Source organism: Vipera berus (assembly GCF_964194415.1).
Source record: "Vipera berus genome assembly, chromosome: 9".
NCBI classification, from domain to species: domain Eukaryota; kingdom Metazoa; phylum Chordata; class Lepidosauria; order Squamata; family Viperidae; genus Vipera; species Vipera berus.
The window spans coordinates 19,013,026-19,030,277 of NC_138212.1; the positions used below are offsets into that span (position 1 = coordinate 19,013,026).

A 17,252-nucleotide genomic window follows, 5' to 3' on the forward strand; every position below is an offset into this window, starting at 1 on the left:
ATCTGTTCTGCATCCTCTTTGCAGATAATTTTCAGGTAAATTAAACCTCCTAAGTGAATGACAAATGTCAGCATCACTTGATGTTAACATGCTTTGCAGCTGCAAACCTCTACTGACTCCCGAAGGGATCTATGGCATATATACATATTTGTAGCTTTTGAATATTTAAGGCCAGACTGCGTACTTTGACTAAAATCTGGAAATCCCTGTTTTCACATCTTTGCAGAATGAGAAATAGCATAAGTAGGAGCTACAATTAAGTTAAAAAATGTGTTGCAAGTTTCTCTGAACTGATTGATTTGGCAAGTAAACAGATTTGGCTTCAGTTTTTAATTCTGCAGTACAGGAAGACCTCGACTTACAACCACAAGTGAAGCTGCCAGAATTTCCATTGCTAAGCAAGGTGGTTGCTAAGTGAGTCACACCTGATTTAATTATTTAATTTTTTTTGCTATAGTTTTTAAAAGAATCACGATAGTTGTTAAGTGAGTCACGCGATTGTTAAGCAAATCAAACCCAACCCCCCCATTTCTTGTTGGAAGTCAGCTGGAAAGGTCGCAAATGGTGATTGCATGACCCTAGGAGGCTGCAATCATTGTAAATATGTGTGGGTTGCCAAACACCCAGATTTTTAGAATATTAGAATAGAATAGAACTGGAAGGGATCTTGGAGGTCTTCTAGTCCAGCCCACTTCTCAAGCAAGAGAACCATCCTATACTGTCATAGACAGCTGATTGTCTAGTCTCTTCTTTAAAATCTCCAGTGATGGAGTACCCATGATCTCTGAAGGCAAGCTGTTCCACTGGTTAATTGTCCTCACTGTCAGGAAGTTTCTCCTCAATTCCAGGTTGTTTTTCTCTTTGATCAGTTTCCAACCATTGTTTATCGTCCTTCCATTTGGTGCTTGGGTGAACAACCTGACCCCCTCTGCCTTGTGGCTGCCTCTCAGATAATGGAACACTGCTATCATGTCTCCTCTGTTTCTTATTTTCTTTAGACTAGCCAAACCTAAGTCCTGCAGCCGTTCTTCGCATGTTTGAGTCTCCAGGCCTTTGATCATCTTAGTTGCTCTTCTCTGAACTTTTTCCAAAGTCTCAACATCTTTTTTGTAGTATGGTGACCAAAATCGGTTGCAATATTCCAGGTGTAGTCTTACTAGGGATTTATAAAGCGGTACTAATACTTCACGTGATCTTGATTTTATGCCTCTGCTTATACAACCTAGGATTGTATTAGCTTTTTTGGTTGCTGCTGCACACTGCTGGCTGTGACAGTCATAAGTGCGAGAGACCAGTCATAATTCACTTTTCTTGGGGCCCGTTGTAACTTGGAACTGTCGTGAAACAAGTGACTGTAAGTAGAGGACTACTTGTAGTTGCCAAACATTACATACATACCTCCTTAATTTCCTTCCTACCCACTCCACCCTCATTCAGGAAGATTAATCAATATTGTGGGATAGGAGTAACACAGGAGCTAACATTTAATAAAAGTTGTGATAGTAGTTTAGGCATTGTAGTCATGAGGTTGACAGTGGAGGGTAACATCAAAAATTGTTTATGCTCTTCACCCTCCCAAAAAATAATCCCCTAGAATATGCATTCTCTGAATCTCCAGTGCTTTTGAACCCAATCTTGTCTACGGGAAACTGAAAATAATGCAATATTCAATCCATTCAAACAGAACAATTTAAAACCCATGCAAGTCACAATGTGTCTTAAAATTATACTAGTTTTTACACTGTAAGAACAGGCTCATAATACAAATCTTTGTTATTAATCATCAAAATCCTTAAATGTAGCATTATATAAGCTTAAACCAACCATTAAACCATATGTAGCTTTGGGGAAAAGTGAAAACCCCAGATATAGGTTCATTTTGCAATTATTGTAAAATATATTTAAGTATGTGGTAAACAATCACAGCCCAGAAAATAAAGTTAGATAGTTAAGCCGCCCTGAGTCTTCGGAGAAGGGCAGAATATAAATGGAATAAAAATAAAAATAAATAAATGAGAGAGAGAGAGAGAGAGAGAGAGAGAGAGAGAGAGAGAGAGAGAGAGAGAGAGAGAGAGAGAGAATTTTAACAGTGGTCAGTGACCGTAATAAAAATTGATTGATTGATTGATTGATTTAGTTTTAATGCATTAAAATGCTTTTATTGCTTTATTTGTTTGTTAAGCTTGCAACCTGCCCTAATCTGCAGATTCTAGGTAACATAAAACAAAACAGAATATATTAACAATATACAGGTAATTCTTGACTTATGACCACAACTGAGCCCAGAATTTATTTTGCTAAGTGAGAAATTTGCTAAGTGAATTTTGCCCCACTTTACAACTTTTCTCGCCACATTTGTTAAGTGAACCACTGCAATTGTCAAATTAGTAACATGGGTGTTAAATGAATCTGGTTTTCCCATTGACTTTGCTTATCAGTAGGTTGCAAAAGATAATTACATGACTCTGGGACACTGCAACCATCATAAATATGAACCAGTTGTCAAGCATCTGAATGTAAACCATGTGACCACGGGGATGGGGCAATGGTCGTAAGTGTGAAAAAAGTAACTTTTTTCCAGTGCTGTTGTAATGTTGAACAGTCACTAAACTGTATATATATAAACTGTAAATATATAAACTAATACAAAATAACAAAAAGAAAAAGAAATCTAAAAGAAAGCGCAAAGTACAAGATGGGGAGAAGTAAAAGGAAAAATAGAAAAGAAAGAAAAAAGATACAAAGTAGTAGCTTCCAATCTTCTTTATAGCAGTTATAAATGCAATTATAAATTTACTTCTGACTCAACAATCCTAACGCTCTTCTTTTTTATAATCAACCTGTCTGATCATTAAAACCAGAAATCCTGTTTATTTATTTATTTTTTTGTCTTTTACGCAAAAAGGAGTTTCCAGTCAACAGTAAACTTAGATATTGTCTTTTCCCAGATCAAAGAAGCCAATTTAGTCATCTGAGCAAGTTCCATTGTCTTCACCAACCATTCCTCTATTGTGGGAAGCTCCAAATCTTCCCATCTTTGTGGAACCAAACCTTTGTACCTTTACCACCTTTTGCATGGAAGGTCATGCTTTGCAGGTCCTCTGCTTATGGACAGATTTGATCTTGGCAATGCACTATCTGATACATCCTGCCACTTATGCCATACAGAGCTTTGTAGGTCACATCCAATACTTTGGCTTAGGCCTAGAAATCTGGTGGTAGCCAGCGCAGTGATTTCATGATCACTGTTATCCTGCAGTGGCTGAATTGGCCAACTAAATTGGCCCACTGAGACTCCTGAAACAGCCAAACACTGCATAAAGTGAAGAAACAACTTTGTTGCCTATAGCAAAAAAACCAAAAAAAAAAACCAAGCAGTAATTATTTTTGGATCCTCTTAATTCCAAGCTTTTCCTAGTCGAGTGAATGGCAGTTTCACATAGCAATTTGCACTCATGTTCTCTCCTATAATTTTCTATGGAACACAATGAGCTTGACTTGGCAAGAATGATAAACGACCTTTGTTACAACAGTGGTTAGCAGCTCTACAAAATTAATGGGATTTCTGGTTGGCGACTGCAAATCTGCTATTATTAAAAAATAATTTGCCATACTGGATTAGAGGACAGGTTTATCAAAATCAGCATATATTAGTTGAGGGGTTTTTGGTTTTTGTCATTTAGTTGTTAGGGGTCCTTGGTCTTTGCTTAAATTGTTGTTGGTAAAGTTTTAAAAGTGGTAGATTTGGATTGAGAGTAAGAAAGTTGTTCTTATCACAACGTGCATGGAAAAGCTGCCTCAAGTCTTAGAAATCTCAGATTCATCCCCTAACATCACCAAATGGAATTGGCAAAACATTCTTGCCTAAAACTCTCGAGATCTCCTTCACGCAAACAATCTTACTCTTCCAAAAAGAAAAAAAAATATATAACTACAATGACAAGAACACCATCTTCTAGTTATGAACATATTGAATAAAGGGAAATAAAGTGTCTTTTAGCTCTCCTGAGATACAAACGGTGGTACAGGTTGTTACTGAATCCTGATTCCATGCATGCAATATTCAGTTTCTGAAGCTTCTTTTCTCGCAGTTGTAAACCAAGATGCCAATAACAGAAAATGGATTGAGTCTGTGTTGCAAGTTATATCGAAGATACCAGCAAAGATGAATAGAAATCCGATAAATGTTGATATTTTAAAGTTCCCACTTATTTAGATTAAAATGGGGAAAAGGAAGACCAAAGCAAGCTACTAAGGACAGAAACTTCATAAATTCATACCAATAGCCCTGGAGCTAGTCACCCACATGATGAAATGGTATAATTAATTGTTTGCCAAACCTCAAAACATTTTATTTGATAAAGTAGTGTATTTGAGTGCAGAAATGATCTGCTTCAAGAAAGTATTTTAAGCCTCAAGAAACAATGTCTCAAGCTGAGAAGAGTAAATGTAAAGTTGGGAGGAAGGGAGGGAGGGAGGGAGGGAGGGAGGGAAGAAGGAAGGAAGGAAGGAAGGAAGGAAGGAAGGAAGGAAGGAAGGAAGGAAGGAAGGGAGGGAGGAAGGAAGGAAGGAAGGGGTGAGCTAAAGGCCTATATCATTGGCATGTGTTAAGGCATTGAAAACTTTACTTTCTAATTTGGTATTCAATACCTAACCATTCTCTCAGGGCAACCTTTATGTCATATGAGTTATGGATTAAATCTTTATAGCTAGAGATGCACAGATTTTACTTTGTTATTTTATGGTTTTGTGAATCACTTCAGAGACAATTATTTCTATCCTGTGTCAGAACTGAATAAGAAAACCAAGTGATTATTCTGGCTTGATTCTGGATATAATAAAGACATTCCTCTAACTATGTTGTGCAATGTATTTATTTGTTTATTTTTATTAAACAAATTTACATAGCCACCCAACTCCCATACAGTGACTCTGAGCCTCACACTGAGAGACTGTGGGCAAGTCAAGTCATTTGCTCTTACCCCAACAGTCAGCCTTCACAGCCAAGTTCTAAGTCTTAGCACTCCAGATACTTATCCCATATTTGGCTTACTTGGTGATAGGTTCTCAGATATAGCCCAATTCTTTTCTTTATTGCAAAGCAGAGTAAATCCACTCACTTGCCTCTTACAGTACACATAAATTGAACCCTTTTTACAAGCCTTTGCTTCAGGAGTTAAATTCTATGTTTTCTTCATACCTTTCTAAGTCAACTGAGACAATTCCATTGATGGTCTCTATGACATAATAATAATAATAATAATAATAATAATAATAATAATAATAATAATAATAATAATAATAATAATAATAATAATAATTATTATTATTATTATTATTATTATTATTATTATTATTATTATTATTATTATTATTATTATTATTTTATTTGTATACCGCCCTTCTCCTGAAGGACTCAGGGCGGTGAACAGGGCAAACATATAAAAGTACAAGAATACAAAAATTAAAAGAGATTAAACAGGGTGCCCAAAAGCTTACAACAGTAAGTTAAAATACATTAAAACAATAATAAAACCCAAACCCATCTCCCATCAGGCCAGGCCGGCTTGTTCGAACAAGTAGGTCTTCAGATCGCGTTGGAAGGAGCGAAGGTTGAGCGCCATCCGGAGCTCAACCGGCAAACGGTTCCACAAATCCGGCGCACCCACAGAGAAGGACCTCCCCCTGAGGGCCACCAGGACATCTGACCTGTAATGGAATAACAGCACTTTTTTAGCGTGGAACTGCTGGTTTCTACCCCACCAGCTTCATTCCATACACCAAATTACTTAATAGCATTGTTGTTATGGGGGGGGGGAATTAATGGCGCCCTGAGTTTCTGGAGGAAAAGGAGGATATGAGTCTAACAAACATATGTGCAAAAGTGGTGCTCTCTCCTCAAAGCAAAAATTAGAGTAACTCTTCTTCCTCCTCCTCTTCCTGCAAGTGATCTTTGTCTACCCATACAAGAAAAACAACAATTTTTTTTCTTTCTTTCTATGAACTATATAATATTCTTTCTTGATGTGATGTATTATCCCATTTTAAGATTATAAGTATAAAAACCTTCATTCCTTCAATGCAAAATCTAAACTACTTCTATCAAATAAACAAGCTTGTTGGGCAAAACCTGTAAGCCTGAGGTTCGCATTGGTTTCTACATCATATGGGTCAATCAATCAATCAATCAAATATTTATTACAATCAAAGGCCAGTGCAATTAAAAATACTCAAAACAGTATCTACTTAAAAGTTCTAGAATAAAATAATGACAAACAACAGATAAAAATCTATGCTGAAATCCTAACTGGGCAGTCTATCTACTAGTTGCACCTAAACAAGCATAGCCTAAGCTATAATGTATTATTGTTAAATTGTAAAAGCCTATAATTATTAGGTACTAAAATACAACAGGGTGATATCAAAAATATCAGTTTGGTGCATTAATTTTATAAAATTGTTATAATGGAGTATCCATCAAGTTCAGGGAATCTTTAGTGTTGCTGTGCAGAATCTGCTACCTATGGTGCGACTACAATCTGTTTGCTTTTAAGCAACCACTGAAGATCAACGGTATTGGACCAGCCGGGATATCTATTAATGATTGGAGAAATACATTTTGTTTGAAAGTCTCTATAAAAAGAGCAGCAAGGAAAGATGTTTCCAGAGGTTTCCACCTCTCAAGAATCACAGGGACAGAGTCTTTCAGCCAATGGTGATCATATGGATCTATTGCTTCATATAATAACTGCCTTCATTCAGGCGAGTACCCACACACCCTTCTCATTAACCCAGATAGAGTCTTCAGGTCCACAGTGGAGATACATTTCACACTGGCAAGATTGCCAATGGGAGGCAGCAGATAGCAAAGGAACAAAAGGAGATGTTTTTTGATGCCCATGAATGTGTTAACCCAGGGTTCATCTCTGAAGACAAGAAGCCTAAGGCAAATGCAGAGGGCCATTTTGTTTGGGGTAAAATGCATTTGCTTCACCATGTCTTCTTGTTTCTTTCTAGCCTTCAGACACAATGAGTGTCCTGACCCAGGAGTGCCGGTCAATGGGAAGCGTTTTGGTGATAGCCTCCAACTTGGTAGCTCAGTCTCTTTCCTATGTGATGAAGGCTTCATAAGGACCCATGGCTCAGAAACAGTCACCTGTGTCTTGAAAGAAGGCAATGTGGTTTGGGATAATGCAGTCCTGAGATGTGAAGGTAAATTACCATGTTGGCTTGTCTCATTTTCTTGGTTGCAACTTTTAAGAGAAGGTGAGAAATAAATATAAGAAATATCTATGGAATGAGGGCCTGTGAATTTTGATGCAAACGAATGTAACTGCTATGGCATCTGGAAGGCGAGGGGAATCAAGGGAAAATGGTAGCTGTGATCAAATCCCCACCAGCTGTGATGGCACCTGTAAATAAGTGGGCAGTCTTCAGTCATGTGGTTGTGGACAGCATCTGGACTTTATAGCCCCCTTCCCATCTCTTGGATATCCCTGCATGACTTACAGCTGCTTTGGTAGAATCTCCAGCTAGATTGGAGGGAGGTGTTAAGAGGGTGATGAGCTTAGAGTCTTTGCATTGCAGAAAGCGGCACAGGCTTGACTTCCCACAGATTCCTGGATGCTGTATCTGATCATTCCCACTGGAATGCAGTCAATTTGGTATCATTCATAAGTAACTAACAACACAGCTTCTGCTTCAGATGATTCACGCACAGATCTGGCTACTTGCACCTGACAAGCTGCAGCTAGACTAACGAAAAAAAACCCACTGCATTCATGCTTTCTCTCTCTCTCTCTTTGGCCTTTTGTTCTATTAAGTTTTCAGTGGAATTTAATACTATATTTAGATGCAGGTAGGATACATTAAAACGTTGTGAGATAAACTGCATCCCAGTATTCGTTTTTATGAGTGTAATTCCATGCCTTCTTGATTTCTTAATGGAGTTTGGAAATGACTAAAGATGAAATCATCCCAAATGGAAAAGAATTCGGTTTATTGATCCCTTGAGCTTCACTTAGGTCAGCTTTAGTTAGCTTCATTCCCTTAATTCTGTAGACAAGGCAAAATTACCAAATGAAATATTCTCCCACCAGGAAAAAAAAGCTGTAACTGAGAAATAGTATCCCTCTGGAATACCCTGCCACCAAGGATGTTAATGACGAGCATAAGGACAGATGGAGAGTTTCAACTGAAATCCTACACAGAATGCTTCTTGTCCAGGGTTTTATTAAATTCACTTATTACTCAGCTGCTGAGTTGTGGGTCCCCCAGGACTAATCCAGTGCAAATACTTTTTTTTATGAAACAATTGTCCCATCAACCAATTTGGGGGATTACTGTTATAAGATTTAGTTTATTTAGGAAGATAACATTTAATTTCAAAAATTGTATCAACTTGCATCCAGCCAAAAAGCGTGGCAGTCACACTAGAACTGATGCATTGAATAAAAGAACAATTCTGAAGACTTCTGAACCTCATTTATCTTGGTGAATATAGTATCTGCCCCTCGTGAAAAAGCCTGCAAAAATTGCTTTGCAATTGCCTCATAATTGAGCCTTGGTGGAGCAGTGGGCTAATGCCTCCTTAAGTAACACCAGCTGCCTGCAATTAGTGCAGGTTCGCATCCCACCAGGCTCAAGGTTGACTCAGCCTTCCATCCTTCCGAGGTAGGTAAAATGAGGACCCAGATTGTTGGGGGCAATTAAGCTGACTTTGTAATAATGCCGCTTGGGGGTGTGTGAAAGCCCTAACAAGCAGGCATATACATAGAATGAAGGCTACTGCTAAGCTTGTAAGCCGCCCTGAGTCTTCGGAGAAGGGCGGGATATAAATGTAATAAAAATAAAATAAAAAAATAATACCTGATTCTGACCTGGGGCCTTCTGAATGTGGTAAATATCAACTTGCATGGTCCTCAACCAATATGGGCAGTGGCCAAGCAGGATGGTTAGTAGTTGGAGAAAAGTGACTTATTTGAAGTTATGACTGAGCAAAATGGAGAAAAGATTTAAAAACGGAGTTTAAGTCACAGATGCAGTAGAACCACCTCCTTCATCCCACCCTCAATCAAAGTTCTCTGTGGGCATTAGAATTTTCAGTTTCAAGGAAGCAAAGTGAAATGGGGAAAAAAAAAGTTGGTTAGGAATGTTAAACCTTTCTTCCCCTTAAGAGAGCAGCCATTAATTCACATCCTTACCGTGGTTTGAATGCAGACACACTGAATTCATGCTAAATAGCTCCGGAAATCAATCTCTCCAAGAACACTGATCCATCTCGCAATTTGGGGGGGGGGAGTAGAGGAAGAATACAATGAAGATTTTCTTTTATGCTCAAAACAATCTAATATACTTTCATGCTTGAACCAGAGAATGCAGATTGCACCCTTTATGGCAGGCATTAATTAATAATGGCTTGAGCTTTGACAAGACCTATTGTACCTGGCTTGTATAAATCCTCACCATCACTAGAGGCCAGCAAAGAGGCAGAGATGATAAAGTTGGTGTAATTTGCAAACAATTTATGACCTCAGTTGTGGTACTTTTACAACAAACTGTGGCTAAGCAAGCCATGCTTAGATGTGGGAACCTAACCATTGTATTTGCTTGCCAGAGATCTTCTTTTAAAACACCAGCACCAGGGATGGTGGAATTGCAGCTGTTGGCTCAGTCGAGGTCAGGTGGAAGTGACATTCCAGCTTGGTCTCCAAATCAACTAGCCATTCTCCTTTCTCTGTCATTCCAGAACAAGACTTCTGTCTTCTTCTAACTACCTCCCCTTGCTTCCCTGTCCATTTTCCTTGCTTGCTTTGTGTTTCATGCTAGAAACATTTGCACCTACAACCTGTTTGCTCCAGGTTATTCTTCCTCAGTCACAGGAAGTGTAAGATTTGTCATTTATTTGCTCTGCCTTTTTGAAAAAAAAGCATCAACATTGCTCACAAACTGTTGGCAGCTTGTTTACTTCAACTCCACTCTTGTTAAATCTCTTCTAAGCGGGTCATAGAAGCTTGCTAGTTCATGTGCTAGTTTAAGTGTTGGAGGAAAATGAAAAGTATCAAAACCATTTCAAAATCCTTTTCATTCTCTGACAGTTTTGATAACCTCATCACTATCAAAGTCTCCTCCTTTATCCCCCATCTCTCTTCCTTGTCTTTGACTTGCCCTCCAGTGTGAGCTCAATTAAATGCAATTTCTAATTAGCTTTTTTTTAAAAAAAAATTAAATAAGGGGGAAATCTGTCTAGAATATTTAAGGCGCTGTTTGGCATTTGAGGAATAAAAAAAAAACATCAGCAGAATGGGCAAAGCAAAGTAAAGCAAAGCATCTGGGTTTGAGAAAATGGGTGGAAAAGTGTTGCTTCCAAAAACTTGGGAGGCAATTGGTGGGTTACGCTCTGGAATTTGAAAATTATAGAGTTTTGGAAATCTTATTTGGAAATTATACAGTTTGAATACTGAGATTATGCTTTCAAAAAAAGATCCAGGAAAATCAGATTCTTTTTTAGTGAATTTCTTTCTTAGGCATGCATAAGCTGTCAATTATTATTTTTTTTCCTAAAGCAGAATGTTTGAATTAGATATAATCTCAGCCTCACAAGGAATAAAATACAAGGTATTTTCCCCTCCAAGTTTTTTTTTCCCCTTACTACCCTAAGAACCACTGGCTTAATTAACTCCTAGCCAACCTTTGTTAAGCCATTGATCATTGACAGATGTGTGTTACCTGTACCAAGTCTCTGTTCGTTCCCGGCTCCTTGCCTGAAATCCTGACAAGCCATTGCGAGTCAGCATCACTTGTGCTGACCTAACTAATATCCATAACCCAATTTAACATAGAAACTTTGAGACAGTCCAGACAAGGCTGAGCTACAACTCCCAATGGGCTTTCCTAGCAATACTGATTGTAGGCCAACAACATCTGGAGAGCTGCAATTTAACACCATATGTGACCTGGTAAGTGCCAAGGAATAGCTGCTCTGTCTCATAGTTACCATTTGTTCATGGCCACTGGACTGCCATGCTTGCAACCATTTTGCAAGCCATCAACTGTAGGACCCTCACCTTTTGCCCACTCCTGGAAGTGCTAGTAAACGGTCTGAGACATTTAGGATAAGTCTTTCAGCTTGGTTGATCCCTGGGTTGTTAATACATACGGAGAGAGCCTTCTGTGACAAAATAAAGGAGAAGTATGCTATTGTTTTACAGTATTGCTTTTTTTTACTAGTTGGTTGTAACTTCTTTATTTTATTCCCTCTCCCTGATAGCTCCCTGTGGTGGCCACCTGACCTCACCAAATGGAATGATCCTATCTCCAGGATGGCCGGGATTCTACAAGGACTCTCTCAACTGTGCATGGATCATTGAAGCTCAACCAGGCTACCCAATCAAAATCACATTTGACAGGTGACCAACAATTTACTCATGTCAATAAAATTACATAGTTGGAAATGGCCTGAATGGCAGCTGGGTTATAAATTGTCTTGGAGAGTCCTTGGTGTTCTTTGAGCTTGGTGGTTTTCTTGCAGTCATTTCATTACCCTAAAGAGTGCTAGAAGGAAGTGGTTGGATGTTACCTAGTTGGATGATGAAATATCTGGAAGAAAACAGCCAAGTTCAGAGAGCATCAAGGGTCCCACAGTTCAACTCTGAGCTGCAAATGTTCTCTTATATTGGTATAAGTAGTCATTTTTTCAAAAATAAAATAAAATTTACTATCCAGATTGTTTTTGTTTCTCTCTGCTTGTGCATGTGTGCATTAAGTTGTGAAAAACTTGAAAAAAAATTGTTTGTTTTTGCAAAAAGGCTACGATGCATTTTTAAATAAAGCAAAATGTTGTGTTTCGGAGGTTTCTTCCACCATGAGGCCAATTTAGCTGTTTCTGGCTCCTTAGTGCCTAATGGAGGGAGATGGGATGGAAAATCTTCAAAATATATTTTGATTTGAGGGGGGGTTTGGAGGAATTTTTTTTTCTTTCAATGAATACGTCAAAGAAAACATTTAAACAGAGAAACATGGAAAAAGAATCAAAAAGGTATTTTACTCTTTTTCATGTTCCTTGTGTGTGTGCCTACATAGAGATATACACATGCGAACAGACATTAAGACACAATGTTAAGAGTCTAAAAATCACTATTGTACAGTACACCGCTGTCAATGCAGTCATTGCTTCTAGAAATATGTTTTGGTTTAGCTATCACATAAAATTGAAATAGAGATTGTCTGCATTCATAAAACCAAATGTCAGTTGCCCAGATTGGTCAGGCCCAAGCCCAAAGATGACACAATGAAATCCAGTCAAGTCCCCATTCTTTATTTGCTCATATCTAAGGGACGCGGTGGCTCAGTGGGTTAGGACTCTGAGCTTGTCGATCTGAAGGTCAGCAGTTTGGCGGGTCGAATCCCGAGTGCCGCGTAACAGAGTGAGCGCCTGTTACTCGTCCCAGCTTCTGCCAACATAGCAGTTCGAAAGCACGTAAAAATGCAAGTAGAAAAATAGGGACCACTACGGTGGGAAGGTAACAGCGTTCCGTGCGCCTTTGGCGTCTAGTCATGCTGGCCACATGACCACGGAGACGTCCTCGGACAAGCGCTGGCTCTTCGGCTTTGAAACGGAGATGAGTCGGAAACGACTAGCACGCATGTGCGGGGGAACTTTTACCTTTACCTTTAATAGACAGAACCTTGCCAGACTAAAGCTGTAATTTTCTAAGCTACTAGATATATCCTGAGAGATATTAGTTGTGGCTACCCTGGACCTCTTCCTTCCTCCCCCATCCAGCTGGGGACTATGTTGTCTCTTAATTTGGGCTTGTCTCCAGAATCTGCTGCCTCCTCTTCCCTCACTGTTTCTCCAGGTGCACATTCCATCACAAGAACATTTTGAATATTTTAAAGATAGATTTTGAATGGAAATTGAAATAACTCCTTTTTCACGGCATGCTTGCCTTTCTCCAGACATACTACCCATTTTGTCCTTTTTCTTCGTTCCTCCCACTTTCTCCTAATTGTCACCTAATCCAGAGAATTTCAGGCGTTCCTGATGTAGTGAAGATAAAAGGGAGAAGGCATCCGAACAGCTGGAGCTTAATGCTTTTCCTTTAGTATGAATAACAAGAGCCGACAAAAGTCTTCCTCAAGGGATTCCAGTCAGGTGCAGACAGCCAGTGCCTCGTATGGAAGCAGACATATTCATAATGGTGCTCAGTGGTGGAATGCAAATCCCAGGAAGGGGATTAATTATTTCATCTGGTTCATGTTTTTCTACCCTTGGGTTTTTCTGTTTTTGCTGCTCTTTTCAAATTGGTTCTGTTTCATGTTTTATTCTCTGTTCAGGGTTATTGATCTTAATTTGCCATTTTTTTTAATCACAGGTTAGGGTGTTGCTTTTTAGAAACTTTGTTTTGATTCTGTAAGCTGCTGTGAGAACTTCAGTGGTAGGAGCAGTTTATAAATATGGAAAAGGGAATAAAATTAAATGGGGGATGAAGGAGGATAGGATAGTTTCAGCTCACTTTGGGGAATCATATTTAACCCTCAGATATAAAAGAGGCAGTCGGCAACCTATAACCCAGGGGTCTTCAAACCTGGCCCTTTTATGACTTGTGGACTTCAACTCCCAGAATTCCTCAGCCAGGCATGCTGGCTGAGGAATTCTGGGAGCTGAAGTCCACAAGTCATAAAAGGGCCAAGTTTGAAGACCCCTGGTATAACTAGTCATTTAGTGACAGCTGTAAGTTATGACAGACCCCAGCCCCCCATATCTACTTATGACCCAATTTCAAAGTTCCAGTGTCCTCTACCCTACAGTCACATGATTGCATTTTAGACGCTTGGCAACTACCCCACATTTATGGCCATTTGCAGCACCCAAGGGTCATGTGACGACAATTTACAGAGGTTTTGCTAAAAAACAGTGTTTACTTCTAGTTTCCAGCCAAAAAGAAAAGGCCCATATCAAACAGTTAGGTTGCTTAACACAGTATTCATTTTATGGCCAATGCATTTGCTTAATAAGTGCTGCCAAAAGGGTTATAAAATCAAGTCTAATCGATAGTGACCCACTTTATGATGATCACAACTTATGAGCCTAATTGTGAGGCTTAATTGTGTTCATAACTGGAGGACTAGCTCTAATGAGAACAGAGAGGAGAGGATGAAAGGGGGCTAATTTAATTACCAGCTTTTCACTTGGCTTTTCTCTGTAGGTTTAAAACGGAAGTGAATTATGACACGCTGGAAGTGCGTGATGGCAAATCCTACTCATCCCCCTTGATTGGAGTTTATGATGGGACCCAGGTCCCCCAGTTTCTCATCAGCACCAGCAATTTCCTCTACCTGCTCTTCACGACAGACAAAAGTCACTCGGACATTGGCTTTCAGATCCACTATGAAAGTAAGTAAGTTAGACCTTTTCCAATGTCATGATAGATCTTCTACGTATGCTTTTAATCCCAAATCTGCTAAGAACTTAAGTCTCTGTACTGCTGCCTGAGACTGTGGCACAGGCTGCTGGTAGAAGTCCAGACAATGACACTCATGGTATAACCTTCTCCCTTCAGGATGTTAATTAGGTACTTGTGGTCTTGATGGAAATACATAATTCTCATTACTTGCACAACTAGGTAATGTTGTATTAGCGATGTGGAAAACATTGTCCTAAGAGCAGGATGAATGCAAATGAAAATGTGGAAAGGCAAAAGGAAGAAAAACAACCACGAGCACAATAGTACCATTGAATAACAGCAATAGCTGAATGTATTTAAAACCTAAGCACGGAACAGAAATAAAAGAAACTCAATTGAATCTGAATATGTTCCATACAAATTAAATGCATTATAACCTAGGCAACTCCAACAAAATTAATAGAATATCAAGCAGGTAACCACTTTACAATAAAGACAATAGATAAATTAGGCATTGTAAGTCAGGGGTATTAGTTAAATCAATGTAACTAATTAAATCAAGTAAAATTATACAATTGAAAAGCCAGAAGGCCTGTTATGGAGGCTCATCCAGGAGCCACAAGGAATTTCTTGTAATAAAATAGAATAAGAGATTCGTGAAAGCTGTCCAAGATTCTCGCTTACATTAAACAACATCAAGATGTGGGTTATTTTGAGTTTCTTTCTCACTTTCGCTCTTTCACCGGATGGTATAATGTTCTCAATCACAAATCCCCTCTTAATGCCTTATTCGTTCCTTCTGAATTCCTCTGAGGGAGTTGGGCAGTTCAACAATGTGATTCATAAATAAATAACTCTACATTCTATTACCCAATCAGAGGAGCATTCCTGTTCCTCTAAATCAAGGATGGGTAATTAATTTTCCCAAAGGACCACATGAGAAACTGCCATAGTCAACGTGCCTTGCCACCACTCTGGCCCCTACTACTGCCACTTCAGCAATGCCCCACCCTCTGATGGTGATGTTGTGCCCCTGGTGCCATGCTGATATCCTGCCCCTGACACCCCACCCTGCCAGTGCCAATGCCACAGGCAGGACTGGTACTGGATGGATAGACTGGGCTGGATGTTGCCTGCAGGCCATAAAAGCCCCAGGTCTGCTCTAAGTCAAACAAAAAAGGTTGAAGTCCAGGCTTAAAGACTTAAGAATTCATCCATTGTCTGAAGAATAAGAGGGGACCAAAGATCTGAGAGTAGGTCCTGGAGAATTTTTTTAGAATTCTACCTTACTCAATCTCTACATGAAACTTTGGAGGGTAACCTGGAATTTGGAGGCAAACTCGGCACCCTGAAGGTACTCAGACTGAAGATGTCTGCCCTGAATTATGCAGTGAAAATGTTGGCCTCTTTTTTTAGAATGAGTAATGACTTTTAGAGACACAGTGGCTCAGTGGGTTAGGACGCTGAGCTTGTCAATCAGAAGGTCGGCAGTTTGGCAGGTCGAATCCCGAGTGCCGCGTAACAGAGTGAGCGCCTGTTACTCGTCCCAGCTTCTGCCAACCTAGCAGTTCGAAAACATGTAAAAATGCAAGTAGAAAAATAGGGACCACTACGGTGGGAAGGTAACAGCGTTCTGTGCGCCTTTGGCGTCTAGTCATGCCGACCACATGACCACGGAGACGTCCTCGAACAAGCGCTGGCTCTTCGGGTTTGAAACGGAGATGAGCACCGGCCCCTAGAGTCGGAAACGACTAGCACGCACGTGCGGGGGAACCTTTACCTTTACCTTTACCTTTACCTTTAATGACATGCAGAAGGTTCCTTCTGAAATTCAATCAAAACTAAGTCCTGCAAAGAGGGAAACATCACACAGGTGACATTTAACCTATTTTGGACAAGGATGTCTATCTCCAGGAAAAATAGAGAGTTCTGTGTGTATAATAATAATAATAATAATAATAATAATAATAATAATAATAATAATAATAATAATAATAATAATAATAATAATAATAATAATAAAAAGTTGGAAGGGACTTTGGAGGTCATCTAGTCCAACCCCCTGCTCAGGCAGGAAACCTTATACCATTTCAGGTATACTTTCCTCTATTCATAAATGCTGTCTGACCTGGACTAGTAAGGCAGAGCTATTTAGTGTCTGATAGCCTTCAGTTTTGATCACTGTGAGGCTGTTGTTGTATTTGGCACCTTTGTGTGTTATTCATACATTTCTGCTAATTATGATAGGTTTTTGATACTTTTTTAAAAAAAATCTCCAGTCACTTTATAATTATTTTCTGTGCTCAGTTCCAAGTACTCAGTGCTTGCTTTAGAAGTCTTTTTTCTTTAATTTTCTTTTTTTAAAAAAATATTTTTTTTAAAATACAGTCTTTAGTGTTTAGTAAACAACATGTTGTCTGGGTTCAAATATTTAACATTAACTTCTTCAATATAAATCTGTTCAATACTACACAATCCAGTATTTTTTCCATGATCCTCCTTTCTTCTCCATATTTTTTCCCATTTCCCCCTCATTATACCATTACAATTTTTGGTACCGTTAATGTATACAGAGTTAAATATAAGCATCTTCATCGTATTTTACTAATATCGTACAAATAACGATAATATCAATTCGTAAATCATAATGTCAATTCATTAATCAATATCCTGTTTTTCGTGCTCTTGTTAAGGTTTGATTTCCCATCAGTATTTGAAATATCTTTATCAGTTGTGATTTTCTCCATATTAATTACATTTATATAGCTAAAAGATTTATTCTGATCAATCCTCCCCTTATCTTTATATTTCCCATATCAGAAAAAAAGAAAAAAAAATGCTTAA

At 38.8% G+C, this 17,252-nt stretch overlaps 1 protein-coding gene across 1 annotated transcript in view; it reads left to right on the plus strand.

Annotated features, from left to right (window-relative positions):
* Positions 1 to 17,252, plus strand: part of CSMD2 (CUB and Sushi multiple domains 2) — a gene marked incomplete at both ends in the record, with an annotated part of 651,882 nt that overhangs the window by 434,830 nt on the left and 199,800 nt on the right. Inside the window, 3 exons of the mRNA XM_081334380.1 lie at positions 7,018 to 7,212; positions 11,270 to 11,408; positions 14,211 to 14,398. Coding sequence (XP_081190506.1) covers positions 7,018 to 7,212; positions 11,270 to 11,408; positions 14,211 to 14,398 — 522 coding nt within the window. The remainder of the gene's footprint in view (positions 1 to 7,017; positions 7,213 to 11,269; positions 11,409 to 14,210; positions 14,399 to 17,252) is intronic.